The 18,938-nt window shown below is 38.1% G+C and overlaps 1 protein-coding gene across 1 annotated transcript in view; it reads right to left on the bottom strand.

Moving 5' to 3' along the window:
* The window catches only part of LOC106089254 (tachykinin-like peptides receptor 86C), a 130,652-nt gene that overhangs the window by 100,421 nt on the left and 11,293 nt on the right, over positions 1 to 18,938 (bottom strand). The window contains exon 2 of the mRNA XM_059361702.1: positions 16,922 to 17,656. Coding sequence (XP_059217685.1) covers positions 16,922 to 17,103 — 182 coding nt within the window. The 5' untranslated portion in view covers positions 17,104 to 17,656. The remainder of the gene's footprint in view (positions 1 to 16,921; positions 17,657 to 18,938) is intronic.

Below are 18,938 nucleotides of genomic sequence, written 5' to 3'. Positions count from 1 at the left end.
ACTAGTACTGGGAGGACCCGGTCCTTAGAGACTGGATAAACCATATGCTAAGAAACGGGTGGATAAATTGTGTCTCATGGCATAAATATAAGGGAGAAAGTGGCAAGAGACGCTCCTATGGGTGACCACCATGGGTGACCTGTTTCTGATGCTGACTGATGAGGGTTTTGAACTCGACTGCTATACATACGATGTTCTAATACTTCTAAGGGGTAAGGATCCGAACGAGCTATGCAGAAAGGACGAAAGGGTATCATATGGTATATGACTGGGCTAGACTCAGAGGTCTCAATGTTAACCCAGAGGAGACTGAAATATGCCTGTTCACTAGGAAGACGAAGGTGGGCCAATTTAACGTACCACGTTTCCTCAATAAGACAATTTCGATATCTGACAATGTCAAATACCTAGGTGTGATCTTGGACAGGAAACTGAGTTGGAAGTGTCACATTCAGGAGCGTACTGAGAAGGCTCACAGATGTTGGACACTATGTAGACGGGCCGTAAGCTCAAAATGGAGCCTGATTCCGAGGATAGTACACTGGCCCTACAAGAGCGTGATTAGACCAATACTTATTGTACTTACGCCTCAGTAGTTTGGCGGATTGCTATGGAGAAAAAGTTCAACGTATGGATCATACAACATGTTCAGAGAATATGTTGTCTTGGCATAGGCGGAGCGATGAGGATCACGCCCACTAGGGCACTGGAGACTATTCTAGATATCCAACCCATTGACATACAGATTAAGTGTGAGGCAGCCACTGCAGCTATGAGACCTAAGGCGATTGGAGAATGGATTGAGGATGGGAGCAGCTCATACTATCGCGGTATAATCGAGGCGACGATAGGAAAACTGGAAGGAAGGGAAGAGGAACAGCGAAACGGTTCGGATGCCTGAGATGAACCTTGAAGTCGAGTGCGACGCTCTGCTGCCATCGGCACAGTCTTGGATTGATGGAACCCTGGTATTGCCTTCTGGGAGTTCATGTTACAGGGATGAATCAAAGCTAGAGGACAGAGTGGGCCTACATTGAGAACTCAGGGACTGAGATCTATTTTAGACTGCCTGACCATAATACGGTCCTGCAGTCGGAGATCCGGGCCATCATCGTATACGTGAGGTGGTGTGGTCCTAACGTGAGGACGTCGAGTGTAAACATCTTTACCGACAGTAAAATTGCCATAAGGGCAACAACAACCAGGACGGTAAGGTCACGAACAGTCTTGCGGTGTAAAAAGAGATTAACGCCTTCTCTGAGGATGGCAAAATCCGCATCGTTTGGGTGCCGGGCCATAACGTAGTAAAGGGAAATGAAGGGGCAACCGTTTGGCGGTGAAGAACAGAGGACTGCCGTCAATAAACTTGGATAACCCGAAGCCTTTCGAGTCGACTCAGTCCAAGTTAAGGAAGTGGGCGACGAATGCGCATGCAACATTGTGGTTTGGATCAGCGAATCGTTCGGTAGGACGGCGAAAATCCTATGGGGGGGAAACAGATCGTGAGAAGACGAGGCTATTACTGAAAGGAAGCAAGAAGGAGGTCGGTATAGTTTTTGGTATCATAACAAGACACATAGGACTACGAGCCCACTTATGGAAAATAGGTGTGGCTACTGATAGCATGTATGGGGCATTTGGGGAAAATGATGAGACGTTGGAGCATTTCCTTTGTCATTGCCCAGCCGTGGCGTCTAACAGATACCGGCCCTTAGGTAGAGACACAATACCAGACATGAATCTACTTAGGGGAGTGGTATGGAAAACAATTAAGGATTTTGTATGTAGCACCGAATTTTTAACTTAAAATTTTCTTTTTAGAGCTTACTTTATAGTTTTTAGAGCGCACAACAAGCCGGTCGCTGGCTTAGGTGTATGTCCATAGTGGCATGGGGCGGATTAATATCTGCACCGCCTTTTCAACCTAACCTAACCTTAGTATATTTTGGTAGTGCTGTTGATGATTCATACACCGATCCAAATCTGATTTTTATATTCCAAATTCTTCTCTGTAGCCCTGGCTGTTTTTCAATTTGTTTAAACCAATTATGTTCGTATTCCAAATCAAAGTTTTTAATAAGTTTTGCTAGTTAAACCCATTACTATCCATTGACTAGAATCCTATTAAACTTTTGTTTTTTTTTTTTTGCAAAATAAGTAACTTGGAGCTCTCATAATTATTGCAAACTTAATTTATTTAATTAATAAAATGAAAAGCAACAAAACCTCGTCAAAGTTGGACCATTAACTTTGTAATACAATCCAACAAGGGCTGTGCTTGTGTGTGAGACTAATGACCTCATTAATAGGAGCTAGCAACATAGTCATTAAAGGTTAAATCAAAGCTATAAACACTTAATTTAATAATGGGATGAAAATACAAAGGATATCTCAAAATGTGATACGTATCAGGAATTAGTTCCCAGAATTCCTGCATGAATCAAAAATTAATGGGCCTTAAAAAGCTAAAAAGGCAAGTTATGGACATGACCCAAGGTAGGCTGGGTGTTTTGAGATGGCTTTTATTGGGGAATTTTCCATGAATGAAATTGAGACAGACTATCATAGTTATTGCTATTGTAGAGGAATGAAAATGAAACCAAGTTTCCTAACAAGTTTTTCCACGAAAATCTTTTCATTCAATATAATTTTCATGAATTTTCTATGCATAGAAATTCTCCAGTATATCTATCTACGTGAGAAGTCAATGTGAATATTTATCTAAAAGAATTTTCAATATGAAACAAATATCAGCTTCTTGCATGAGTGTCTTTCCGTCTGATGTATTTTCATATGACGTCTGATTTGTTTACATAATTTGCATAATGAAAATTTTTTTTTTTAGCCTACGCCTCTACGCAATTTTATGACTTTGTGTATTTCCATGAAACATACAGAAGGACTGGAGATAACCACCTTAATAAGTATACGGATTGGCTCAGCAGTATTTTCGAATTAGATTTGGATAAGTCCTTCTGCCAGCCCGTCTTACCATGCTTGCAAAGTACAGAACGTAAAAATTTGCCATCTAAGGTTTAGGGATGACCTAAATCGAAATTACAATAATGTGCTTTAAGGCCTACGAAGCGCTGAGGTTTGCATGTCCGCCTATGAAGCTGAAAGACTGGTTGCTAATCCTGGCGAGTACATCAGAAAACAAGTAAAAAGGCATAAAGTTCGGGCGGCCGAACTTTGGATACCTAAACACCTCGGGTATACATGTAAACCATCTTTCGTCAAAAAAATAATAAATGCGCCTTTTATGGGCCCAAACCTTAATTCGAGAGATCGGTCTATATGGCAGCTATATCCAAATTTGGAATGATCTGTGCCATATTGTAGAAGTAAGTCGAGGGTCGTAACATATCTCACTGTCCCAAATTTCGGCGACTTCGGACAATAAACGCGCCTTTTATGGGTCCAAAACCTTAAATCGAGAGATCGGTATATATGACAGCTATATTCAAATGTAGACCGATCTGAGCCAAATTGAAGAAGTAAGCCGAGGGGCTTAACATAACTCCCTGCCCCAAATTTCAACGACATCGGATAATAAGTGCGCTTTTTATGGGTCCAACACCTTAAATCGAGAGATCGGTCTATATGGCAGCTATATTCAAATCTGGACCGATCTGGCCCAAATTGAAGAAAGATGTCAAAGGGCGTAACACAACTCACTCACCCAAATTTCGGCGGCATCGGAAAATAAATGCGCCTTTTTTTGGCCCAAAAACCTTAAATCGAGAGATCGGTCTATATGACAGCTATATTCAAGTCCGGACCGATCTGGGCCATATTGTAGAAGTAAGTCGAGGGCCCAACATAATTCACTGTCCCCAATTTTGGCAACATCGGACAATAAATGCGCCTTTTATGGGCCCAAAACCTTAAATCGAGAGATCGGTCTATATGGCAGCTATATCCAAATCTGGACCGATCTGTGTCATATTTTAGAAGTAGGTCAAAGGGCTTACCAAATTTGAGCAAAATCGGATAATAAATGCGGCTTTTACGGGCCAAAGACCCTTAATCGGTGGACCGGTCTGTATGGCAGCTATATCCACATCTGGACCGATCTGGGCCAAATTGAAGAAGGGTGTCGAAGGGCCTAACACAACACACTGTCCCAAATTTTGGCAACATCGGACAATAAATGCTCCTTTTAATGGGCGCAAGATCATAAATCGAGAAATCGGTCAATAACAACATCGGACAATAAATGCTCCTTTTAATGGGCGCAAGATCTTAAATCGAGAAATCGGTCTATATGGCAACTATATTCAAATCTGTCTTATAAACGAATGTGGGGTCTTGACTTCTTGAGCCTCTAGAGTGCGCAATTCTCATCCGATTTGGCTGAAATTTTGCATGAGGTTTCTTGTTATGACTTTCAAGAACTGTGCCAAATATGATTATAATTGGTCCATAACCTGATATAGCTGCCATATAAACCATATTAGGTGTGATGGCTTCAAGGGCAGTCCGTTGGTATTAAATAGTTTAAATCGGTCCATAACCTGATATAGCTGCCATATAAACCGATCTGGGGACTTGACTTCTTGAGCCTCTATAGGGCGCAATTCATATCTGATTTGACTTAAAATTTGCATGTAGTGTTTCGTTATTATATCCAACAACTGCGTTGAGTATGGTTCAAATCGGTCCATAACCTGATACAGCTGCCATATAAACCGATCTTGGGTCTTGACTTCTTGAGCCGCTAGAGGGCGCAATTCATATCCGATTGGAATGAAATTTTGCACGACGTGTTTCGTTATAATATCCAACAACTGTGCCAAGTATGGTTCAAATCGGTTCATAACCTGATAAAGCTGCCATATATACCGATATTGGGTCTTGACTTCTTGAGCCTCTAGAGGGCGCAGTTCATATCCGATTGGAATGAAATATTGCACGACGTGTTTCGTTATGATATCCAAAAACTACGCTGAGTATGGTTCAAATCGGTCTATAACCTGATATAGCTGTCATATAAACCGATCTTGGGTCTCGACTTCTTAAGCCTTTAGAGGGCGCAATTCTCATCCGAATTGAATGAAATTTTGCACGAAGTATTTTGTTATAATATCTAACAACTGTGCCAAGAATGGTTCAAATCGGTTCATAACCTGATAAAGCTGTCATATAAACAGATCTGGGGACTTGACTTCTTGAGCTTCTAGAGGGCGCAATTCCTATCCGATTTGAGTGAAATTGTGCACGAAGTATTTTGTTTTAATATCCAACAACTGTGCCATATAAGGTTCAAATCGGTTCATAATCTGATATAGCTGTCATATAAACAGATCTGGGGACTTGACTTCTTGAGCTTCTATAGGGCGCAATTCCTATCCGATTTGGCTGAAGTTTTGCATGACGTATTTTATTCTTACTTTCAACAACTGTGTCAAAAAATGTTAAAATCGGTTCATAACCTGATACAGCTGCCATATAAACCGATCTGACATCTTGACTTCTTGAGCCTCTAGAGGTCGAAGTTATTATCCGATTTGCCATTAACATACGTGTTTTTTATGGTCTGAATCGGTCTATAGCCTGATACAGCTCCTATATAAATCGAACTCTCTATTTTACTTCTTGAGCCCCCAAAGGGCCCAATTCTCATTCGAATTGGCTGACATTTTACACTGGTCTCCAACATATAATTTAATTGTGGTCCAAACCGGACCGTATCTTGATATCGCTCTAATAGCAGAGCAAATCTTTTCTTTTATTCTTTTTTTTGCCGAAAAAGAGATGCCGGGAAAAGAACTCGACAAATGCAATCCATGGTGGAGGATATATAAGATTCGGCCCAGCCGAACTTAGCACGCTTTTACTTGTTAGTCTTTACTTTTCTGTTGGTTTTTCAAGCACTCAATTTTTGTTTCCATTTTTGTCACGTTCTATAAATTTGATAGGATATACATATTTCGTTTATATTCAGCATATTTAATGAGATGGATTATTCAATTACTGTTAATATTCAAATAATGGAAATATGACTTCGGGGTATAATAATATATTTAATAATACGCTTTTTCGCTTGTTTTTTTGCCCACAAATGAAATGATGATGAATTTTAATGACTTTCAATGCGTTCATGCGCTGCAAGCAAAGAGGTTTGTAATAAAGTGAGAAACCAAAGTTTTTCATAAATTAAATAACATTTATTATGGATACTATGATTTGTGAATTAAATCTCTTCAACAAACTTTTTTGGCTCAAACATTTTATATGATAATTATTTAATGAAATCTAGTTTTGGTAGACGGACAAAATATAGACACGAAATATATGTAAAAACCAGTAAGAAAAGGCAAAAGTCGGGCGAAGCCGACTATATAATACCCTACACCACCGAGACTGCGTACTACTTTAAATGCATGAAACCCTAGTTAAAATATAGGCAGATTTTAATTTTGCGTACATATTGACATACTAAATAAAACCTTGTAAGATTTTCTTACGAAAGGACTTAAATTGGAGCTACTAGAGGCTTAAAGGCTATATCATATGATAGATATATATGGGAGCTACATATATCTAAAGCTTTACGCACTTTGATCAAATTTCGCTAAATTTTATAAAAATTAAAACAAAATTATGGCTCCTTAAGAGGGCGTATCGGATGGAAGACATATATGGTAACTATTTTTATATCTGAATTTTTTTTTTTGAAATTTTTCGTATGTACTTCGACTTCTAAAAAAAAGCATATCATGCCAGATTTTGTAAAGATCGGACAAATATTGTGGCTTCTGTAGCCTTAAAAGTCCATATCGGATGGAAGATATATATGGAAGCTATATCTAAATCTGAACTAATTTTTATGAAATTTGGCACACTCATTGAAATGTGAAATAAAACAACCCATGCAAAATTTTGTTAAGATCGGACCAAAATTGTGGCTACTACAGCCTTAATAGGCCATATCGGATGAAAGATATATGTGGGAGCTATAACTAAATTCCAACTGATTTTTATGAAATTCTGCACCCGAAGTAGGACAACATAAACAAGTAAAAAGGCGCTAAGTTCGGTCGGGACGAACTTTGGATACCCACCACCTCGGGTATACATGTAAACCACCTTTCGCCATAATCCAGTGAAAATTGTACAAGCCATTGTTCAATTATGTATAACAAAATATTGGTCTTTTTAGTATCTAAATCTAAAAATAAACCGATCTGAACCATATACAACATGGATGTCAAAAAGCCTAACATAAGTCATTGTGTCAAATTTCAGTGAAATCGGATTATAAATGCGCCATTTTTGGGGCCAAGACTTTAAATCGAGATATCGGTCTACATGGCAGCTATATGCAAATCTTGATCGATCTAGACCAAATTGCAGAAATAAGTGGAGGGGCTTAACTTAACTCTCTGTCCCAAATTTCGGCAACATCGGACAATAAATGTGCCTTTTATGCTCCCAAAACATAATAGCGGGAGATCGGTCTATGTAGCAGAGATATACAAATCTGGACCGATCTGAGCCAAATTGAAGAAGGATTTCGAGGGGCCTAACACAACTCACTGTCCCAAATTTCGGCAAATCGGACAATAAATGCGCCTTTTATGGCCCCAAAACCTAAAACCGAGAGATCGGTCTACATGGCAGCTATATCCAAATCTGAACCGATCTGTGCCATATTGAAGAAGTATGTCGAGGGGCTTAACTAAACTCACTGTCCCAAATTACGGCAGCATCGGGCAATAAATGCGCCTTTTATGGGCCCAAAACCTGAAATCGAGAGATCGGCCAATATGGCAGCTGTATCCAAATCTTATCCGATCAAGGCCAAATTGCGGAATGATGTGGAATGGCCTAGCACAACTCACTGTCCCAAATTGTGGCTTTTGTGGGCCGATATGGCAGGAGGATCGGTCTGTATGGCAGCTATATGCAAATTTGGACCGATATGGGCCAAATTGACGAAAGATGTCAAAGGGCCTAATACAACTCACTGTGTCAAATTTCAGTATAATCTGATAATAAATGTGGTTTTAATGGGCATACGACCCTAAATCGGAGGATCAGTCCATATGGCAGCTTTATCCAAATCTGGACCGATTTGGGCCATATTGCAGAAGTATTTCGAGGGGCTTAACTTAACTCACTGTCCCAAATTTCGACGTCATCGGACAATAAATGCGCCTTTTATGGGCCCAAAGCCTTAAATCGAGAGATCCGTCTACAACGCAGCTATGTCCAAATCTAGACCGAACTGGGCCAAATTGAAATGGGATATCGAAGGGCCTAGCACAACTCACAGTCCCAAATTTTGGCAAAATCGGGGAATAAATGCGGCTTTTATGGGTCTAAGGCCCTAAATCGGCGGATCGGTCTATATGGCAGCTATATCAAGATATAGTCGGATATAGCCCATCTTCGAACTTAACCTGCGTATGGACAAAAACGGAATCAGTGCAAAGCTTCAGCTCAATATCTCCATTTTTAAAGACTGTAGTGTGATCTCAACAGACAGACGGACATGTCTAGATCGTCTTAGATTTTTACGCTGATCAAGAATATAGAGGGTGATTTTTTTAAGTTTAGGATTTTCATGCATTAGTATTTGACAGATCACGTGGGATTTCAGACATGGTGTCAAAGAGAAAGATGCTCAGTATGCTTTGACATTTCATCATGAATAGACTTACTAACGAGCATCGCTTGCAAATCATTGAATTTTATTACCAAAATCAGTGTTCGGTTCGAAATGTGTTCATTCACCGTAACGTTGCGTCCAACAGCATCTTTGAAAAAATACGGTCCAATGATTCCACCAGCGTACAAACCACACCAAACAGTGCATTTTTCGGGATGCATGGGCAGTTCTTGAACGGCTTCTGGTTGCTCTTCACTCCAAATGCGGCAATTTTGCTTATTTACGTAGCCATTCAACCAGAAATGAGCCTCATCGCTGAACAAAATTTGTCAAAATTTGAACACATTTCGAACCGAACACTGATTTTGGTAATAAAATTCAATGATTTGCAAGCGTTGCTCGTTAGTAAGTCTATTCATGATGAAATGTCAAAGCATACTGAGCATCTTTCTCTTTGACACCATGTCTGAAATCCCACGTGATCTGTCAAATACTAATGCATGAAAATCCTAACCTCAAAAAAATCACCCGATATATACTTCATAGGGTCGGAAATGGATATTTCGATGCGTTGAAAATGGAATGACAAAATGAATATACCCCCATCCTTCGGTGGTGGGTATAAAAACATATAATAACAAGTAAAAGCGTGCTAAGTTCGGCCGGGCCGAATCTTATATACCCTCCACCATGGATCGCATTTGTCGAGTTCTTTTCCCGGCATCTCTTCTTAGGCAAAAAAAGGATATAAGAAAAGATTTGCTCTGCTATTAGAGCTATATCAAGATATGGTCCGGTTTGGACCACAATTAAATTATATGTTGGAGACCTGTGTAAAATGTCAGCCAATTCGAATAAGAATTGCGCCCTTTGTGGGCTCAAGAAGTAAAATAGAGAGATCGATTTATATGGGAGCTGTATCGGGCTATGGACCGATTCAGACCATAATAAACACGTATGTTAATGGTCATGAGAGAATCCGTCGTAAAATATTTCAGGCAAATCGGATAATAATTGCGACCTCTAGAGGCTCAAGAAGTCAAGACCCAAGATCGGTTTATATGACAGCTATATAAGGTTATGGACCGATTTGAACCATACATGGCACAGTTGTTGGATATCGTAACAAAACACGTCGTGCAAAATTTCATTCCAATCGGATAAGAATTGCGCACCCTAGAGGCTCAAGAAGTCAAGACCCAAGATCGGTTTATATGGCAGCTATATCAAAACATGGACCGATATGGCCCATTTACAATACCAATCGACCTACACCAATAAGAAGTATTTGTGCAAAATTTCAAGCGGCTAGCTTTACTCCTTCGGAAGTTAGCGTGCTTTCGACAGACAGACGGACGGACGGACAGACGGACGGACATGGCTAGATCGACATAAAATTTCACGACGATCAAGAATATATATACTTTATGGGGTCTCAGACGAATATTTCGAGTAGTTACAATCAGAATGACGAAATTAGTATACCCCCCATCTTATGGTGGAGGGTATAAAAACAAAATTATGTAATGATCGGACTAAAGTTGTGGCTTCTACAGCCATCTCTGATGAAAGATATGTATGGGAGCTATATCTAAATCTGAACCGATTCTTATGAAATTTTGCACACACATTGGAACATCAAATAGAACATCTCATCCGAAATTTTTTAAAGTTGAGCGAAAATTGTAGCTTCTACAGCCTTAATATGCCACATCGGATTAAAGATTTATATGAGAGCTATATCTAAATCTGGACCGATTTCCTTGGACTTAAGAAGTGACTTACGCAAAATTTTGTGACAATCGGAAAACAAATGTGACCTGTACCTTGATTACAAGAATACATGGACAGAGAGACAGACGGACAGACGGACATAGCTTAATCGGATCAGGTAGTGATTCTAATCCGATCGGTTTACTTATCATTGTGTCTAGCTCTTCTCTTTCATAGCGTTACAAACAAATGCACAATGTAATACCCTGTACCACAGTAGTGGTGTAGTGTATAAAAGGTGGATATGGAACAAACTTACATCTCAATATCTCTAGAAAACACAGAGAGATACGTCAAAATTTATTGAAAATTGTTAAAGTTCGTACTTTAAAACCCTAGGAAGTGATTCTAACTCAAAAAAGTCGAAAGTGACATATGGAACCAGATAAAATTAGGCCGACGTTAAATGGTTAAAACATGAGCTGTACCCTGCGCCACTATTGTGGCTCTATGGCAATCTACGGTTCTACTCAGAAATTGTTCCTGTTTTGGTTTAGCCATGTTCGTCTCCCCGCGTACCCTTTCTGTACCATTTGTCTACCTGTAATCAATTATTACAAATCATCACGAAATTTTCCAGATAATACTGTTTTCCAAAGACGAATGAGTTTTGGTAAAAATCGTATTCGATTTCGATATAGCTCCTGTGTGTATATTTAGTCCGATTTACATTTATAATGACTTAGTTAATAAAATTTTCATCGGATTTGCGCAAAATTTTGTATTGTACTATCTATCTGAAAGCCTCTGCTAAATTTCGTTAACATATATATTATATTATTATATTAACATATACATATATTAACATACCACCTAAATATATCGGTTATTAGGTTACTCTGGGATGAGAACTGAATCAATTTTGATGAAATTTAGCGCAGGCTTTCCATGCCAATATTTCGGTAGAATGAACGGTAGTTAAACAGTAGTATCTCTGGAAAGGTCAGGTAAATCACTTCTGGTCCTGGCATCCATGTATCCACCGCACGAAGATGACAACGCCCTTTCGGATATTGCAGAACTTGGTCAGATGGTGCAAAGCCAAGGGACACAAGCTTATACTTGGAGGCGATGCCAACGCCCATCACGAGCTATGGGGTAGAAAGGCCGCAAACGAAAGTGGTGTGTAATTTTTTGATTAGATTTTTGGGGGATCTGGGTTTTGAAATTTTTAAACTCGGGGTAGTTTTAAAATTTTTTCATAAAAAATTGCCTATTTTGAAGTGCATATAGCACTTATTTATGTTGACATATCTTTTCAAATTTCAAATGCGTCCTGTTACTTGATTACCACAAATACGTACACTGCTATTTCTGTATACTGAAGAATGGGTCTAATTCATCTCTTTCCAATGGTTGCAAACAAATGCACTTAGTTATAATACTCTGTGTAACAGTAGTAGCTTAGTGTATTAAAATTATTCAACCTTTTAATGATTTATTTTTGAAAGCTATGTGAGTATTTATTAATATTTCATTCAAAATGACAACACATTTTTACCTCATCTTTGAAAAATTCCTGTGACTTGTGACTTTATTTATTAGTGTTCTCTTTTTTCTCTTGTTTTATTGTAATTGGGGATTTATTACAATGGGCTTAAAGAAATACTTACTTTATTGTAAGGTACCAGGGGTCGTATACGTTTGCATTAAAAATCACTCATACGCATGGCTGAACAGAAAGTAATATGCAAAAGCATAGAATTTTTTCTTTAGTTACTTGGCATTAACAAAGCTGTCCCAATTATCTTTGTTGCCAATTATGTCAGACAGTAGGCCCGATGATTTCCGATCGATTAAGGGTATGCAGCAGACTTATGTAAACAATTGAGACAAGGTTGAAACGTTTCATAGCCAAAAGCGGTGTAATTCACCAATTGTTCCATATTCACATTTTCAGACATGGTTACGCCATTATTAACATTTTGCTTGAAGTTGGTGCTGTGTTGTGTTTATCAGTGGACAATTAAAGGGATGTTCTGATGGGTGGGGAGATAGTGAGGATATCAGCTTTGAAAGATCTTTCACAGCTCTTCACTGTACCAGTTAATTCGTTTAACAATAAAACTTTTAATTATACCCTACACCACTACTGTGGAAATAATTTAGTGCATTTATTTGTAACACCCAAAAGGAAGAGAGTTAGACCCATTGTTAAGTATACCGATCGACTCAGAATCAATTTCTGATTCGATTTAGCTACGGCCGTCTGTCTGCCTCCGTCCGTCCGTCCGTCTGTCCATATAAATTTTAGTACAATCTACAGGTCGCAATTTTTATCCCATCTTCTTCAAATTTAAATCAGGCATGTTTTTCGGCTTAGAGACTAAGTCTATTGAATTTGGAACAAATCAGTTCAGATTTGCATATAGCTCCCATATATATGTTCGCCCGATTTACGGTAATAATGCAATAACGTGACCATTTGTTTATCGATTCTCTTGAAATTAAGCACGAACGATATTCTTGCGACTCTCGACATTACTAGCGAATTTCAAGGAAATCGGTTCAGATTTAGATATAGCTGCCATATATGTATATCGCCCGATTTTCACTCCTAAAGCCACTGCAAGTGCATTTATTGACCAATTTTGCCAAAATTTTGTACAACGCTTTTCTCGATGACTACCACAATACATATAGAGTTTGGTCGAAATCGGTTCAGATTAAGATATAGCTCCCATATATATGTTCGTCCGATTTTGAGAAATATTGCGATAAAGTGCTCATTTGTTAACCGATTATCTCGAAATATGGCAGTAGGGGTTTTCTTATGATTCTTAATATTACTGGAGAATTTCATGAAAATCGGATCAGATTTAGATATAGCTGCATTATAAGTATATCATCCGATTTTCACTTCTAAAGCCACTACAAGCGCATTAATGGACCAATCTTTCCAAAATTTTGGACAACTCTTTGCTCGATGCCTACCACAATATCTATTAAGTTTGATCAAAATCGGTTCAGATTTAGATGTAGCTCCTATATATATGTTCGTCAGATTTTGGGTAATAGCAATCAAGATGTCATTTTTCAACCGTTGAACATACTTGCTCGAAATTTGGTACGGATTGTTAATAACCCATCTAAAAACATCCGCCGAGGTCCTTCAAAGTTGGTTCAGAATTGGATATAGCTCTCACCTTGTACCTAAAGGGTAGGTGTAGGGTATTATAAAGTCGACACCGCCCGACTTTTGCCTTTCCTTACTGGTTTTGTTTTATGTTTGTTGATTTAGGATTACCAAAGATTTTTTCCTCTGCCATTTGTTAAAAATGTATTGTCCTTTGCCTTTGTTGTGCTTCCAATGAAAATTATTTTCCACAATATGTGGTTATTGTTCGTTATCAGTTTTGGTTTTGTTGTAGTTTTTTGGGTATTTACTGTGAATACTTTTGTTTACGTTGCTTAGCTATTCCAATTGTTGCACGCGAGGCCATAATTTAATTTCCAATTTTTCATTTCATTAAGAGATAGAGAACTATATATTTGGTTTCAAATTACACACACTGGGTTCTAGCTTCAAATTAAAGCAAATCTAATGCAAGTCCTTATTCAGCTGGGTGTCGTGTCACGTTCATGTATCAGGTGTGCTGTGTCAGACAGCACATAAAAGTTCCGTTATTAAGGCAACAATTTTGGGTTGTTAAAAAGCAATTACTTGGCAATTTTGTGGAAAGATTTTAAAAGACTAAATTAATTTAAATTTTCTGTGACTATGAAAACAAATATGAACGGAATAAGTCGGGCAAAGCCGACCTTTAGTACCTTACACCACATTGAGTATGCAGGCTAAGTAGCCGAAATTTAAATTTGCTTAAATTTGAATTGAGGATTCTCGACCACATCCCTTATATATTATGCTAGTTACGGGGGAAATTGCTGTACAAAGTATTGAGACGATTGGTTGATAAATGCGTTTGCAAAGGCTCTTAAAGTCACAATCAGGAGATACGTATATATGGGAAGCTATATCCAAATCTGAACCGATTTCTATAGAAACCAGTAAGGAAAGGCAAAAGTCGGGCTGTGCTGACTTTATAATATACTACACCTGCCCTTTAAGTACAAAGTGGGAGTTATATCTAATTCCGAACCAATTTTGATGGACTTTGGCGGATGTTTTCCGGTGGGGTATTTTACAATTCGTGCAAATATGTTCATCATCATTGCAGATTATCAAAAATCTGACGATCTTATATATGGGAGCTATATCTAATATAATAGGTATCGTAATCTGAAACGATTTCGACCAAACTTTATAGATATTGTAGAAATCGTCGAGGAAAGTGGTGTACAAAGTTGTTTTGGAAAGATTGGTCAATAAATGCAATATATATATATATATATATATATATATATATATATATATATATATATATATATATATATATATATATATATATATATATATATATATATATATATATATATATATGAGAGCTATATTTAAACCTGAACCGAATTCTATGAAATTCCCCAGTAATGTAAGAAAATCCTTCCTGCCAAATTTCGAGGGAATTGGTTAACAAATAATCATTTTATTTCAGTATTACTGCAAATCGGATGAAAACATATATGGGAGCTATATCCATCTAAACCGATTTTTTCCAATTTCAATAGGCTTCGTCTCTAGGCCGAAATACATGCCAGTACTAAATTTGAAGACGATCGGATAAAATTGAGACCTGTACTTTGTACACAAATTAACATGGACAGACAGAGGGATAGACAGACGGACAGACAGACAGGCGGACAGACAGACGGACAGACAGACAGACAGGCGGACAAACAGACGGACAGACGGACAGACAGACAGACGGACAGACAGACAGATAGATTCATGGTGGAGGGTATATAAGACTCGGCCCGGCCGAACTTAGCACGCTCTTACTTGTTTTATATCCACAATGGCCAGAGGTATTAGGTGCAGCATTAAGTTTAGTTCATCATATGGTGTCGTCTTTAGTGCTGCTGTGATTCACAAGCAACCCAACCATTGGGTACGGCTGAGTATTGAACAGTAGGTGGACTTTTGAAGCGTCGTCCATCCGACCATTACATCACATGGCGTTATAAGTCTGACAACTGCATGATGAACCAACTGCATAACACGCGGCTCTTGCAGGTGAGAGGGGCACACCAATTTCCACTTCAGCAAAACACACAGGTAGTTTGCAAACGGAACATTCTCTCTCCACAAGGAGACAGTTGACACTGTAGGTAACTTGTATCTCTTGCCGAAAGAAATTATTCTGTCTAAGACGAACTTACACTTTGACCATTTTCTGTAGATCACTTCGCCATCACACCTAAGTATATTTCTAAGAAAGCCAGAAGCTTTCCCCTAACCGTTAAGCCACATCATCAGCATACGCGACCATTTGTCCGTCTTTTTCCTATGGAGGCAGTAATATATTATTCATGGCTATATTTATAAGTAGACGAAACAGTTCACCTTCTTGGGGAGGTGTTTCTCTGCTGGCCCATCTCTTTAGAGCAACAGATCGCAAGCCTGCCCTATTTTATCTTTTAATAGGTAAGTTATTAATAAGCTTTCCTACAGTACTTTTGGTACCTAGAAACTTCAGCTCCTGCATGACTGATATCGGTTTTACATTAGAGAAAACGCTTTCAATGGCAAAAAATACTACCATTGTGTATTCCTTAATGGCGATAGAACCCTCTATTTAGGCGACTAGGTCGTGAAGGGCTGTTTCAGTTGACTTTCCCTTACTTCATGTATGCTGTAGCCAAAATGGGAGATTTTCATGAATCTTTGCCTTTGTCTTCAGCGTTAAGTATGACAGAATAATAGGACGAAAATCTTTTGGCTTCGTGTGGTATTGTTTTATTGCTTTTGAAATTAAATTTATCTTTGTGTCTCTCCATTCCACAGGTAAGTACGACGTGCTGATGCAAGCACAGTATATCTCCCTAAGTGAAGGAGACAGTCAAACGGGCACAGCTTATAAATCAATCGATGACACATCATCAGGCCCTGGCGTCTTAAAAGGAGTCAAAAGTCTTTTTTGCCCAAAGGAATTTTTTACCCAGACACATGTTACCTTACAATCTCCCACAAATGCATATCAATGACAACCTGTTCTGGCGGCACATTGTCCCTTGGAGAGTTTCCCGAGGAATGTGTGACAGTGAGCAGTTCTTATGTCCCCACTAGAAATTTGCACAAAGTTGTAATATCCTATACCACAGTAGTGGTGTAGGGTATACAAATTATGCAACCTTTTTCAAATTTTTTATAAGGGATCTGATTACTTAGTCATATTTCATTCAGATTATTAACATATTTTTTTTTACATCTTTGAACATGTCCAAGGGCTTGTGATTTATGAGTTTCCTTTTCTTGGTTTGTTATAATTGGGGCTTTAATACGCTGGACTTAAAAAACATACAAATATTTGTAATGATGGCCTATGGGTCGTATACGTTCGCATGCAAATCACTCATACGCATGGCTGAACATTGAATAATAGAGGGAGCATAGATTAGTTGTTCTTTACTTACTTGGCATCGTCAATGCTATCCAAATTGTCCTTGTTGTCAATAATGCCAGACAGTAGGCCAATGATCTCCGATCGATTAAGTGTATGCAGCAGACTTATGTTAACAATTGAGACAAGGTCAAAACGTTTCACAGCCAAAACGGTGCAATTCACCAACAGTTCCATATCCACATTTTCAGACATGATTAGTCTATTGTTGATGTTGGTGCTATCTGGTGGTGGTGGATGGGGAGTTAGTGAGGATATCAACTTTAAAAGCTCGTTCACAGCTCTTCACCCGTTAATTCTTGAAACAATAGATCTTTTAATTTTGTTGTATTATGTTTGTTGGTTTAGGATTACCACAGGTTTTTTTTCACGGCATTTTGTTTAAAATGTATTGCAAGCTCTTTGCCTTTGTTGTGCTTCTAATAAAAATCATTTTCCACAAATTGTGGTCATTATTTGTTGTCATTTTTGGTTTTGTAGTTGTTTGTTTGTTAATTTACTGCAAATATTTACGTGGTTTAGATATTCCAATTGTTGCATGCACGGCTATAATTTCATTTGCAAGTTTTCATTTCGTTAAAAGTTAGAGGACTATATATTTTTGGTTTCCAATTACACACATTGAGTTCTAGCCTCAAATTAAAGCAAATATAAAGCACGTCCTTGTTCACTTGGGTGTCGTGTCACGTCCATGTATTTGGTGAGCTGTGTCAGACAGTACACAAAATTTTCATTATTAAGGCTACAACTGTGGGTTGTTAAAAAGCAATTATATAATTTGTGAAAAGATTTTAAAACACTATATTAATTTAATTTTCAGAGACTAAAATCACAAGCTTGGGAGAAAAGCTTCTAAATTTTGAGCAGAAGTTTCAAGGTACAGTCTTTTAAAAAAAATATTCCTCTTTTTTACTATGTTTATATGAACTGAAATGAGTTCAACTAATATAAAAACCAAGCTACATTTTACTTTGCGAAAGTCTGAACCATCATTTAAAACGTATTGGGTGGTTGTGCTTAAAAGGTACCATACAAGCTGTCATGACAAAAACCGTAGTGGTCGACCTTTTGAGGTGACCATGCCAGATATGGTTGGCAAAATCCACAAATGGTATTGGACAACCGTCGATTGAAAGTTCAAGCTAAGATCATAAGTAATTCAAAAAGTGCTGTTCATCGCATATTGACCCGTTTGCTCTGAAAACAATTGAAACAGCGCCTTTTCGAAAAACGATAATTGCGATGGCAAGATCAATGAATTAAAGTTCGAATTGCTTCAGCACGCATCTTATTCGCCAGAATTGGCTTATCAAATTATTTTTGGTTTCCAAACTTAACAAGTAACTAGTCAGACTATAATTTGGATACCAATTGAAAAAGCAATTTAGAACCTTGTAACATTTTCCTACCATAGAACAAAAGATTTGGATTTCCACATCTTTAAAAGGCCATATCGGATAAAACATTATATGGAAGTTATATCGAAACTCGTGCTAATTTTAATGACACATACAGGGACATTAACTGGAACATCTCACGCTATATATTGTAGAGATGTGACCAAAATTTTACCGCCTTAAAGCCCATATCGGATGAAATATACACATTGGAGCTATATCTAAATTACGACTGATTTTAATGAAATTTCGCACACGTATTGGAACGTCAATTTAAACGTCTCATGCTAAATCGAACGAAAATTGTGAATTCTACAGCCTTTAAAGGACATATCGGATGAACGATATATATGGGAGCTATATCTAAATCTAAACCGATTTTTATGAAATTTTGCAAACATATGAAGACATCAAATAAAGCACCTCTTGCAAAATTTTGTAAAGATCGGACCACAATTGCGGCTTCTACAGCCTTAAAAGGCGTAATCGAATGACAGATATATGTGGGAGCTATATCTAAATCTGAACCGATTTTGATGAAATTTTGCACATACATTGAGATTCCACGCCAGATTTGGTGGAGATCGGACCAAAATTGTGGCTTCTACAGCTATAATTGTTCAAATCGGATGA

The sequence above is a fragment of the Stomoxys calcitrans genome, chromosome 2, assembly GCF_963082655.1.
Source record: "Stomoxys calcitrans chromosome 2, idStoCalc2.1, whole genome shotgun sequence".
NCBI lineage: Eukaryota > Metazoa > Arthropoda > Insecta > Diptera > Muscidae > Stomoxys > Stomoxys calcitrans.
This window is presented reverse-complemented; position numbering and strand designations above follow the sequence as displayed.